The sequence below is a fragment of the Anneissia japonica genome, unplaced genomic scaffold, assembly GCF_011630105.1.
Source record: "Anneissia japonica isolate Jap-2015-1 unplaced genomic scaffold, ASM1163010v1 scaffold284860_len1800451_cov186, whole genome shotgun sequence".
NCBI classification, from domain to species: Eukaryota; Metazoa; Echinodermata; class Crinoidea; order Comatulida; family Comatulidae; genus Anneissia; species Anneissia japonica.
The window spans coordinates 557,080-567,391 of NW_022706010.1; the positions used below are offsets into that span (position 1 = coordinate 557,080).

The following is a 10,312-nucleotide window of genomic DNA, read 5'->3' on the forward strand; positions in this document are numbered from 1 at the left end:
ATTATTTTTTATAGATAATGAGCCACCAGTTGCCATTTGTCCTACAAACGTCACTTCAAACAACTACATCAGTGAGTTATTAAATGTAACATATGTGAAGACAGATGAAAGTAGTCCATATGCAACTGTCACCTGGGATCCACCTATTACAAGTGATAATAGTAATGCCAACGTGACTGTCGTAGTTACACCATACCGTTCAGGGGATATGATACCACTCACCACTTCTTTTATTCAGATTGTCTTCACAGCAACGGATGTTTACGGAAACTCTGATAGCTGTGAATTAGCTATCCAAGTCTTAGGTAAAGTATATCTAAAATAGTGTTTGTGTTGGTGCTGCTGCTCTGTTGTGGTTGTTTTCGTTATTATTACAGCAAATCTGTGAATCGAAACCGCCGCGAATATTCCTTCTTATCATGGGCATTATTATTCACTCTTAAGCAAATAATCACAAAACAGAGTTGACCTACGAATTAACATGCGTAATCATTAAACTATGCTAAAATCAGTTCTGGTCCAAATGAAATATTGTTCATACTGTACATTGCTATGTATATACTGTTCACAATTATGTGTTGTCCTGCTTTTTTTAATATAGTTTTCTTGAATTAATTCAAGTACCTTTTTGTCTATGCTGTAAACTCCAAGAAACAAATTGTATATATTTTAAAGTACTGAACTAAATACCGTATTTTTATGATTTACCCGGTTTATAGAAAGATTTGATTAATATGATTATAGTTTACCTTCATCATATATTAGTCTAATTTTCTTTCTTTTGTTGCCCTTCCCATCTAACAATATTGCGTTATAAGAACGTTATAATAACGTTAAGTTTGGGGATAAAAACGAACTCATTTTGTAGAACCATATGTACGTATTTATATTCAAATTTCTCAACATCACAGCGTTTGAACGTTCTTACAACGTTGTGTGAACGTTATTTTGTGACATACCTAACCATAACGTTCGCGAATGTTATAAGAATGTTTTGTGGTTGCCGGATAACTCCTTTCTTTCCATTTCCATTGCCTTCCTTTCTTGTTGATTTCTTTTATACCACAGTCCATTTTGTGGTTCACCAAGTCTATAGAGAAATTAATGATTTTTTTTTATTGTGATTATAATTTAATTTTCTCTAAACAGTATTTCGAATTTTCTCACCATTCTTTCCTTTATTTCCTTTCTTTGCATTTCCATTTTGTTTCTTTTATCTTCCTTTTTTACCTTTCCCTTTTTTTCGTTTTCTTCATTTTTCTCTTTTCATTTCTATTATTTTTTTTTTCATTTAATTTTCCTTAATTTTAATTTTTCTTTCATTTTACAGTCTTTTTAATTTATTTTGTTTCTTTTCATTTTCTTTCTTGAATTCTCTCTTTTTTCTTTACATCTTCCTTTCTTTTCATTGTCCTTTATTATTATTATTTATTATTAATATCATTCTGTTTTTTTCCCTTTTTTTCGCTTTCTGTTCTTTTCTATTTCTTTTTTTTATTTTCTTATCTCTTATTTTTTTAATTTTCTTTTCTATGGGTTTTCATTATCAGTTCTTTTCGGATCCCTATCTTTTCATATATCTTTGTTTGAGGTAAAAATGATAGTGTTTATGTTTTTAACTGGAGTACTGTACTCTAAAAAGTATTTCTTCTTTTGCCTTACCTGCTCTAGACATTGAAGATCCAATTGCTACATGTCCAGCAAATATGCCGTCTGTTGAAACTGACCCTAGAAGCGCAAAAGCTCTCGCAGATTCCTCTTCTTTATAATAATGTATAAGGAATTATTGAAAGACGATTTAGAGTTTATCTCTTCATTATATATATATATATATATATATATATATATATATATATATATATTATAAATCAAGGTAGCCTTGACACTGTTAAATTATATATAAATCATCAACGAAATGTAATTACAGTGTGTTTGACTTTCTTTGATGATTTATATATAGTATATATATATATATATATTATTAATTTTATGTACAATATATTATATATATTAGTATTTATCAAAAATTAAAATATAATACAAAACTACATTAAAACATGTTTATAAGTTGAGAATGTAAAGTAATTTTTTCTTTATAATATGTGTCATTTCAGATACAGAAAAACCAAACCTTATTTGTCCTGACAACGTTGTTAGTGTTAGTGATACTGATAAAAGTGTTAGCTGGAATGAGCCAGAACCACAGGATAACTCTGGGTTGGCAGTTACTTTAACTGCATCAGCTTCACCTGATGATGCCTGGGAAATCGGTGAACGTACTGTTACTTACACTGCAACGGATATGTATGGAAATGTTGATACTTGTTCCTTTCAAGTCACTGTCATCGGTAGGCGTAAACAAAAACATTAAGTACTACACTGAACATGTTAACGATTTCGATTTTTATAGTATACATGTATAGTTGTACACAAACCATGGAGAATGTCAAACCCAACAAAAATGCGCTAATGTTATAATCATTACGGACGTGTTCCTAGGCATACGTTTGTCCAATCAAGTGGAACTGAGTAATGATAATATTTATACTAATAACAGTATTATTAACATTAATAGCAATAATGATATAATTAGGCCTATGTATACAATAACAATAGTAATGATAATCATAATAATAATAATGATGATGATGTTAATGTATGTTAATTATTTTCCAATCTCGGATTTGTCTTTTGAATAGATGCCTGTTTTGATAAAGAATGTCAGAATGGTGGTATTTGTCATGCTAATAACGGGCTGTCTGAATGTATCTGTCCATCATTTTATGGTGGAGAATACTGTGAAAATGAACCAGGTGAGTAACGTTGCTTTAGCCGCATTCACATCAGATCCGAACCAGTAGTTAACTTACTTTACTCTGGAAGCACACTTTAAACATAGTGATTTTGGACCTTTAATAGACTACGATCAATTTTCTTAAAATGCGTAGTGTTACCTATTACTCCCTACATAACGATCAAAATGGCTACCCATAATCTTAATATTTAATGAGTATATTGATCGTACAAATTAATCACATTACAAACATATTCATAGAAACTCCTGAAAAGCACATCCAAATGTTAACGTTAAATAATGCTTTATTTTATTTATTTATTTATTTATTTTTGGTGTCTTCCCCAGATTCCCCGTCATTTTCAGTGTCTCTAGCTTCAAATAAGGCTGATCTTAACGCTCAAATCAATCTTACCTGTAACGTGTTCTATTCAAACGATTGGCAGTGGTATAAAGATGACGTTCCCCTAATATCTACATTGAATCTGTATGTATTATCTGTTACTATGACAATTGATAATCAGGGTTATTACACGTGTGGAGGGTTTGGAGCAGGACCTTATAATAATACAGAGAAAAGTTCAGAGAGCGTTTCATTAATTGTTAATGGTAAGCTTTTTCTTGTATATTATTTTAGCTGATGTATCAATTCTCCGTTCAGTCGTATTCTCACTGTTAACTGTGTCATGACTATATAAAGACAAAACTGGTGAACTTTACAAATATATGCCGGTATGGCGCCCTGTTGTGTAATTTAATTAATACGTTACACAGAGCAGAACTAACATAAAATTACCAGGGAGGAGTATTTGACTTTTTAGTAAATTAAAGCAAAGATACTAGAAATATAAGATAGAGTTCTCGCATTGTAAAAATGAGGCAGAAGTCGTGCCCAACGTAGGCGGCGCCCTTCTTTTTTACTATGCAAGTTTCCTATACTTCGTGCCCAACGTACAGGGCGCCCTTCTGTTGCTAAGTATATCCAGAAGCAAAAGGCGCCCTTCCTTTTCCACTAATGGAGGAAAACTTTTTCACTAAGAGTGCGTCCGGCCATGCGATTCTGCGCTGTATTGTTGTTTTATTCTTTACTGATTCATGATTATGCTTTAATTGTTTTGTGTATTATTTGGATAATAGCAACGATTTCTACCGCCACCAAGGAGGTTATGTATTCACCGGTGTCACTGTCTGGGTGTCTATTCCAGTTTGTTTTTATATCTAGTATCTTTGTTGAGAATTGATAATAAAATACGCGACGACTTGGTAACGAAAGTTTGGCACACGTTTTTTTTAGATCTAGCTGTAGGGGGCGTCCCATTTTTCGTATTCCCACCATGCATTTCGGTGGATCACGGTGGAACACTTTTTTTTGGTGGAGAACTCTATCTTGTATTTCTAGTATCTTGATTAAAGGTACACTTAAACAATATAAATTTAAAACATCATGGGGATGAAGGTATTTCTGCATACCACACACAATGCACGTCTACTATATTATACTTGGAATGAATACGATTAAACCAATATATCTATTCATTGATATTTTGCAAGATCAATGGTCTTTCGTTAACTGGAATAAAGTGTAAAATGACGTAATAAAAAAAAATAATGTGCAGATTTTTTTCAAATTTTGTTAAGTAGCTGTATATAAAGGTTGATGCTATTTTCAATTAAGAAAAGAAATAGTTAACTCCTCTTTTTAAAAAATTGCCTTTAAAGTTCTATGTTTTTCTAATTATTAGAAAGTATACTACATACTCCAAGTATTGAAATACACGCCATCGTGCTGGGATTCAGTATTTCGACATTAATTATGTCACCATTCCTGATGATGACAAAATTAATGTCGAAATATTTAATCCTAACACGATGGCGTGTATTTCAATACTTGGAGTATGTATTATACTTTCTAATCTGAGATTATCAGTGGACCTTTCGGTTTTTCTAATTATTTTTGTATAGAAAAATAAATAAAATATTGCAAATGTACATGTAATTTTTCCAAGCTATTTGTGTACCAATAGAGTATTTTTTTAAATCCTAACTTAACCAGGCGTCTTAATATTTCCTGCGTCTATGACATTCAACTATGAGTTTGATGTTAATCTTAATGATCCCTCATCTACAACTTTCAAAGAGTTATCTGCAAACATTTCTGACTTTGTAAGTACAGTTAATTATTATGTACATTACAGCATAACATGATGTGAATGCAGTCGACATCAGGGACGTAGCCGAGATTTTGAATGGTGGGAGGGCTGTTATGCGAGGTACGGCTGGGGGGACGCCTATACCCTGGCGGTGTCCAAGGGGAAAGCCCCTGAGAAGTACCGCACTCTGAATGGTTTTAGGACTGTTTTAAGAGGAATAATTGAAAATTGCAATAGGCGCATCATATTTATAGACCTAACAGTAATTATAATAATAACTCAACAGTGGCGGATCCAGGAATTCGTAAGAGAGGTGACCCAGAGAGGGATTTTCACAGAGTGAGGGCATCCACCTCAACCCCCACCATGGTTGGTGCTGAGGTTGGAAAATTTCTGATTTGAAAATTACACTCTCTTAAATTTGAATATAATTTTCTTTGTTTTCCATTAACAAAATTTAGGATGGGGGAGGGGGTGGCCTAAATCCGCCACTGGTCAAAGCATTATTTTATCCAAAATAGTCATAACCACAAAAATTTGGCATGAAAAACCAGATCACATCCTGAAAACAAATGTATGCACCCTCCCCTAGACATACTCTGAGTCAGATGCCTACTTGATGGAGTTTATTGTCATACCCAGGGAAGGGCCCAGGACTCTTTGAAAACGGGGGGAAGGTAGGGAACATTTCGTGAGTCCACACCCACCTCAGAGCCTCCGTGGTTTGGGCTGAGGTGTGACAATTTCAGGAAATAGTACGTCTAGATGGCCAGAAATGGCGCTTTTAGTAAAATTCATCATCATCACATCACCATTAGGCCCTATAAATAGTCAAAATGAAACGTCAACAAATTTCTCAGATTTTCGGCAACTATAGGGATCTTGTTAATAAGTGTGATGTACCATAGAAAATAAAGCTTAAAAACATTGTCTTGATGTATATACTTTACATATTTCAAAGCCGTGATTTCACAACGACCTCAGCGATGGTTGGGAAAGAATTTGTATTGGCTAACAAGAACAAACTTTAAAATTCTAACACTGTTTTAAAAGGGGGTCGTTGCCAGGGCTCTCACGCCCCCTCCCCTTCCCGGATACGTCCCTTGTCGACATTTTGAACGTTGCAATTGTTAAGAGAACAACTGAACATAATAATGATTTGATTAATATAGTATTTAGATTAGCAAAAATAAACTTTTATTTGAATGTAACGAAGTTTATGATGACTCTCTTTGATAGATTCTGGAAGCCTCTCAAGTATATCAAATTAAATATTAAAATATATATATACGATATTATCTTTCTGTTAGATATAGATCTCAATTTAGTAATCATATGAAAATGTTGAGTTGTACAACTTATTCTTTTACAGATAACTATAGATATTCCAACTTCTTGCCTCCTCCATTACTCTTTCTCACATGATCCCCACCATACCAAGTAGTAGCTGTCCATACACAGATGAGGAACGCATGGCGTTCGAAATATTGTAACATCTTATTTAGTTTTTGTTGCAAACCAATTATCTATTTATTTTTTTTTCAGTTAACCAAGGATCTCTCCTTAAATGGTGATGTCGCAATACAAATACGTGATTTCTCTGTTGGAAGTGTTGTTGTTGGTGCCAATTTTTACGTGTTGAACACGAACGATTCTTACGTTGATTTGTTAGCGACTTTAAATGAGGAGGTAATCAGAATCGCAAATGATTCTAATGGAATATTAATTCCAAGCAGCATAGTGATAAGCAGCACAGGTACCCCACATTAACATTATTCACATTTTCTTCAAATTTTGATTATAGTTATGATGATGATAATTGATGCTGATGATGGTAATGGTGATGAGGACGATGATATGATGAAAGTAATGATGATGAGAAGGATGGTGTTGGAAGTAATGATAATATTAGTAATGGTAATATAATGATATGGTAATAATAATATATGATGTTATAATTATAATAGCAATGATGATAATGATTATTATGAGATGCCGATTATAATGATGACGGTGATGATGATATTCTTATTATCATAATTATTATCTTTATTAATATTATCAATAAGGTGTTGGGCTTTCAGTTGTTACCGTACTTGGTCATTTATACAAATCATATGCAATATTCCTTTTGTGAAAATAAGTTTACGTTATAAATACGTTAAAGTTACGTGTTTAAAGCTTTATAATATGTAAGAACAATAAATACGTGTTTGTAATGTAATTTACTTTAATAAAATCACCAACAATGCTGCAACGTTGTGCAAAAATATTAACAACGTTCGCGAAGGTTATAATAACGTTTGTGTTTGTTGTATGGAGTATTCTTTTGTAGTAATGAATTTAGAGCGGGTTAAAGTATTCAACTAATAACCACATCCTACTACATTCTACTAATCCTGAGTAGAAAGAGATTTATAGAAGAAGTGTCAATTACCTCAAGAATCAAGCGAATGCACTGCGTGAGATCGCATCCCAACTCTCCTTAGTGCGTTTCCCTAGTGTTTCTCTGTTTTTGTAAATTGATGTTTATTTTACAGAAACATGTTATAAAGAACGTTACGGAAAGTACCAGTTTCCAAGTGCAGGCGTTGGAGATACTGTGGATTCAAAAGAGACATGTCCTTATTTCACCGTTAATTGTAAGACCTAAATAATTTGCTTATTTTTCAATATAAAAATATTAATAGAAATAATACTACCAATCCAGTAGCTGAATCTGGATGTTGTGACCATTTGGAAATTAGATAGTTTGCATGTTGCCAGACTGCCATTCGTGACGTTATAAATTTGTTCAAAATTAAAAGAAATATATTTTTCACACCCTGGCAGACAAACTCTTTCGAGTCTTAAACACAAAACAGGCTAACCTGCTCAAATAAAAATAAAAGAAAATGTCTACGTTACTTAGATCTTCTGCCTGGCGCTAACCGAACTTGTAACGGCAATGGGTTTAGTGCAGCTACATGGAATGATCCTGTTGAGACGAACTGTGGATCTAACGCTACTGCAGAAAAGTTGTTGAAACGTATAACTGAGGTGATAGTGGATTTTTTTTTTGAGAAGTATATTTAGTTTGAGGTTATACTAATAGGTATATTCTGTTTCCAGACACAGTATTTTCATGTATAAAATAATGTAAAATAGTAGCAAATTACTAAAACTATTACATCTTAAATATATTAGTAGATGTATATGAAAAACATTATGACTGAACAAAAATCAGTAAAAAAGTAATGATTGAGATAATATATAAAAATATTTTGAAATTAATATTTATTCAAAAAAGTCTATAAGTATACTGTCTGTGTTAGGCAATTGTTAAACATCAAATTAGAAAAAAGGGAAAAAAACATTAACCAGAAAGTGATCAAAAAATAAAATTCATTTTCAAGTTACTTGCTTAAAAATGAAAATTAGAGAAATATGAAAATTAGAGAAATATTTTTTTTGAATATTAACATACAATTTGTTTTATATTCGTTATGTATAAGCCCTTTCATTTTGTAAATGTTGATACAATAGAGAAACGGGTGCTAGCGTAGAGAAAAGAAAAAGAACATAAAAGACAGCAGAAAGAGGGATGCACGGTACTCCAGAACAAGATAATTTGGGATTTAAATTAATTCCATGTATCAGTGTATATGTTCAAACCAGGAAACAGTGGAATTCACTGTTCCCTGGTTCAAACAGTACCCATCACCTACGTCTCATGGTAAATTCGAACGTCGCATGACCCCTACCAAGCTTTTTCGATGGATCCGCCACTATATTTGGTTTCTTTTCCATTGGAAGTTGATAATGTATTTAAATTTTCTTTTTCTTTTCCAATATTTTACCTGCCAATGTATACATTCATTACCTACGTTATTCTTTCCTTAGATGAATGTCACCGCGGATAATGTTGAAATGGTGAGCAGTGAAGTAGAAGAGATTACAAGTAAAACAGAAGAAATTACTGTGGAAGCCTTGGAATCTACTGCTGACATATTGAATGATATTCTAAATTTACAATCTGACTCCCCTGAGGTATCCGAAATTTATATAGTATTATACAGTATATACACAATATTATATATTGTTAATGTTACGGCCGATTGCTATACCCTGAAGATGAGGGCAGGTGCTCTCGAAATATTCGTATCATATTCATATTATTATTATTTCTTGATTTTACCTCATGACCCTCAATTCAATTCATTTCCCATTATTTTTAGTCAAGGTATTTCGTAATACGCAATGGATTATAAATAAATCACAATTAATTTACTTTGGTATAAACACCGCATTCAGTGATATTTCAAACTGATAATATTTCTTGACAAAAGTGAATAGTCCCCATCGAAATTACCTCATGATTACTTTTCGGATGCTCTACCAACTGAGCTATGAGAGGCTAAGGTAGTATACTACCTTCAAATCACAGTCATGTAACTTTAGATTAATACAGTTTTTATAATAATGGTTCAGGTAAACCTAAGCGATATGCTACAAAAATACTCAAAATATGATTACTTTTATTATTATTATCAAATCAATATGATGAATATTATCAATATTAATTATTATTATTATTATTATTATTATTATTATTATTATTATTATTATTATTATTATTATTATTATTATTATTATTATTATTATTATTATTATTAAAATACTTATAATGGTCACAGTACTGGGAAAGGCTATTCTTTTTGTTCTGATTTTTTTCCTATTTTCTTGCATATATTTTTCCTATCTTTTTGCACTGTTTTTTTTTTTTCCTGGCCGTCACTTTGGTCATTTCCCATGCTTAGACTTTTTCCGTGCTTTGCTAAAGCATAGGCCATATATCTAGGATGTGCCTCCTAATATTTAGTGTCAATCTATGGTGGAGTGTGTGTGTGTGTGTGGGTGTGTGTGTGTGTGTGTGGGTGTGTGTGGGTGTGTGTGTGTGTGTGTGTGTGTGTGTGTGTGTGTGTGTGTGTGTGAAAACCAATTAAAGTGATTTAAGGTAAAAAAAAAAAATGTCTACACCGGATATTTGAAAAACCGGTCAGTTGATGTAAATAAAACTTATGGGAAAGTTTATTCAAGTTACAAGGAAGAAATTTTTATGTGTTAGTGACGATCCACTGAAGGGTGTAAATTTGAGGGTCTTTTCAGTTTTTGAGGACCCAGACCTAAATATCTCTTTAAAAAAACACAATGGGTCTAAATGAAACATTCTATCTATAATACTTTGTAAAGGTAGGTACTTTGTAGAAGTGGTTGGCGCATCGGTTGTGGTTTGGACTCCCAACCTCGAGGTCGGGGGATCAAAACTCTCGCTGTGCAAGTCGCTTGTGTCCTTGGGCAAGGCACTTTATCTACGGTTGTCTCTCTC

At 32.6% G+C, this 10,312-nt stretch overlaps 1 protein-coding gene across 1 annotated transcript in view; it reads left to right on the forward strand.

Annotated features, from left to right (window-relative positions):
* LOC117105982 (hyalin-like) overlaps positions 1-10,312 on the forward strand; it is a 27,117-nt gene that overhangs the window by 13,609 nt on the left and 3,196 nt on the right. The window contains exons 19-27 of the mRNA XM_033247285.1: positions 15-305; positions 2,115-2,348; positions 2,700-2,813; positions 3,143-3,403; positions 4,848-4,957; positions 6,490-6,700; positions 7,485-7,586; positions 7,856-7,983; positions 8,827-8,973. Of these exons, the coding sequence (XP_033103176.1) occupies positions 15-305; positions 2,115-2,348; positions 2,700-2,813; positions 3,143-3,403; positions 4,848-4,957; positions 6,490-6,700; positions 7,485-7,586; positions 7,856-7,983; positions 8,827-8,973 (1,598 nt within the window). The remainder of the gene's footprint in view (positions 1-14; positions 306-2,114; positions 2,349-2,699; positions 2,814-3,142; positions 3,404-4,847; positions 4,958-6,489; positions 6,701-7,484; positions 7,587-7,855; positions 7,984-8,826; positions 8,974-10,312) is intronic.